The sequence below is a fragment of the Silene latifolia genome, chromosome X (genome assembly GCF_048544455.1).
Source record: "Silene latifolia isolate original U9 population chromosome X, ASM4854445v1, whole genome shotgun sequence".
NCBI lineage: Eukaryota > Viridiplantae > Streptophyta > Magnoliopsida > Caryophyllales > Caryophyllaceae > Silene > Silene latifolia.
Window position 1 is genome coordinate 10,938,787 of NC_133537.1, and position 1,849 is coordinate 10,940,635.

At 38.2% G+C, this 1,849-nt stretch overlaps 1 protein-coding gene across 1 annotated transcript; it reads right to left on the reverse strand.

Moving 5' to 3' along the window:
- Positions 1–240: 240 nt before the first annotated feature.
- LOC141616864 (protein FAR1-RELATED SEQUENCE 5-like) lies at positions 241–1,618 on the reverse strand. Its single transcript, XM_074434023.1, has 3 exons — positions 1,483–1,618; positions 704–1,389; positions 241–561 (listed from the first exon to the last, which is right to left on the reverse strand). The coding sequence occupies exons 1-3, from the start codon at positions 1,616–1,618 to the stop codon at positions 241–243; spliced, it is 1,143 nt and encodes a 380-aa protein (XP_074290124.1).
- Positions 1,619–1,849: the final 231 nt, after the last annotated feature.

The following is a 1,849-nucleotide window of genomic DNA, read 5'->3' on the forward strand; positions in this document are numbered from 1 at the left end:
ATTGAATAACCTGAAATACTCTATGCTTCCTGTAGGCATCTTCAACATTTATAATGTGCATGTTTCCTTGCTCAGAAAATCCAACAACGGCACACGAACAGGGAGCCATTTGCACTTGCTCTTGGAACTCATAGAAAACAGTATGTGTGTAGATTTTAGAGGCATGTTTTTCAATCATTGTCTTAGAAGAAACCTGTGGCAATGTCTTTTTGTCACTTGCAAAGCATCAAGAAATCGTGATTATAGCGTTGTTGTTCCATTGCACTCAAAACGCAACCAAAATTCTACAAGTGTGCCGTCTATGCTCTCAAATCTTTTGAAATAACTGTTTTGACTCTCTGATCTTTGTGTAGTCTTCAAAAGGCAGCCTAAAGGCAAATCCCTAAAGTAAGCAGGTATCCATTTGTGCCTTTTGCCATACATGTATGTCAACCAAGTATTATCATTCAACTCAAAGTCATTAATCACTTGAGTCCATTTTTCTTCAAACTCAATGGGTTCCAAGTCAGTATCCCAAACAACTCCGCATATCCGCTCAACAAAGTCAGTCTCCTTACAAATCTGTGACTCAACTTTATCGGTAAGTTTTTTCATTATATGCCACATGCGATAGCGATGTCTTGCTTGCTTGAATACGAACGCACCCGAGTTTAATTGCGGATCTTGATCGGTAAGAAGAATCGAGGTTCCTTGTTGCCCATACAATCAAGGAACTTCTTAAGCACCCAAATGAATGACCCATCGTTCTCATGATCGACAAGTGCAGCAAAGCAAAAGTCGATTTTTTGTGGTTGTCAACACCAGTGAATGGGGTGAAGGCCATGCGGTACTTGTTAGTACCGTAAGTAGGATCAAAGGTGATGGTGTCCCCAAACAAGGAATAATTCATTCTTGCTTGTGCATCTGCCCAAAAGAGTTTAGCCAAACAATTATCCTCATCAACTTGGTAAGCATAGTAAAAGCCATCTTGCGTTTGAGAAAGCGCCTTTAAATAATCGAGAATCATGTCAGCATCATTCTCACCTATATAACATTTAATATTTCTTTTGAAGTTCTTGAAATCTGTGAGAGATGCACCAATGTTTGCATACCCATTTGATTGTTCCGCCAGAATTCTAAAAGTCCTGGTAGCCCCGATGTTGAGTTTACAATTGTTAACAATTGTCTGCTTCATGTAAAGGTTAAGTGTTCTTACGTTTTTCTGGAATTCCCGTTCTTTGAGTGAGCAGAGCTTGTGATTATGACCTTCATAAAACGTATCAATAGCATACCCTATTAGCTCCTTAAGGTCATTGAATACAGCACAAAACCGTATTTTTGCCTTGCAACCAAATCTTGTTATTTTTGTTTTCTTTGGCTCTACAGACCTTTTCCTCTTTTTTTTCTCTTCTGTGTTTTCAAATTCAACAACAGGTTTGAGTTTTTTGCGATCCTCTTTGAATCCATGTCTGTTGCAGACCATTGATTTTTTGTCTATCAAACCATCACGGAATCTTGTTTGTGTGTACTTCCTTGGTATGAAACCACAAGCCACAGCATATAAATTGTAAAACTCTATTGCCTCCTCCAGCTTTACAAACATTAACCCCAGAGCAGGTTTGAAACCATTTTCTACCATCCTATTCCACTCCTCACTGCCACCTGGAGTATATCTCAATCCCAGATTATGGATAGTATTTTCTCTGTTTCGGGCCTTAGATGAGGTGTAGAAAAAGTTGTTGCATTGGTAGTATTAATTTCAATGCCTGGAAACATTAAAACAGGAGAACTGTTATGGTATTATTAATTTCAATATCTTAGATTCTATACAAAACAAAACAATACAACCTCTGCAGCAGCAGTTATTTTA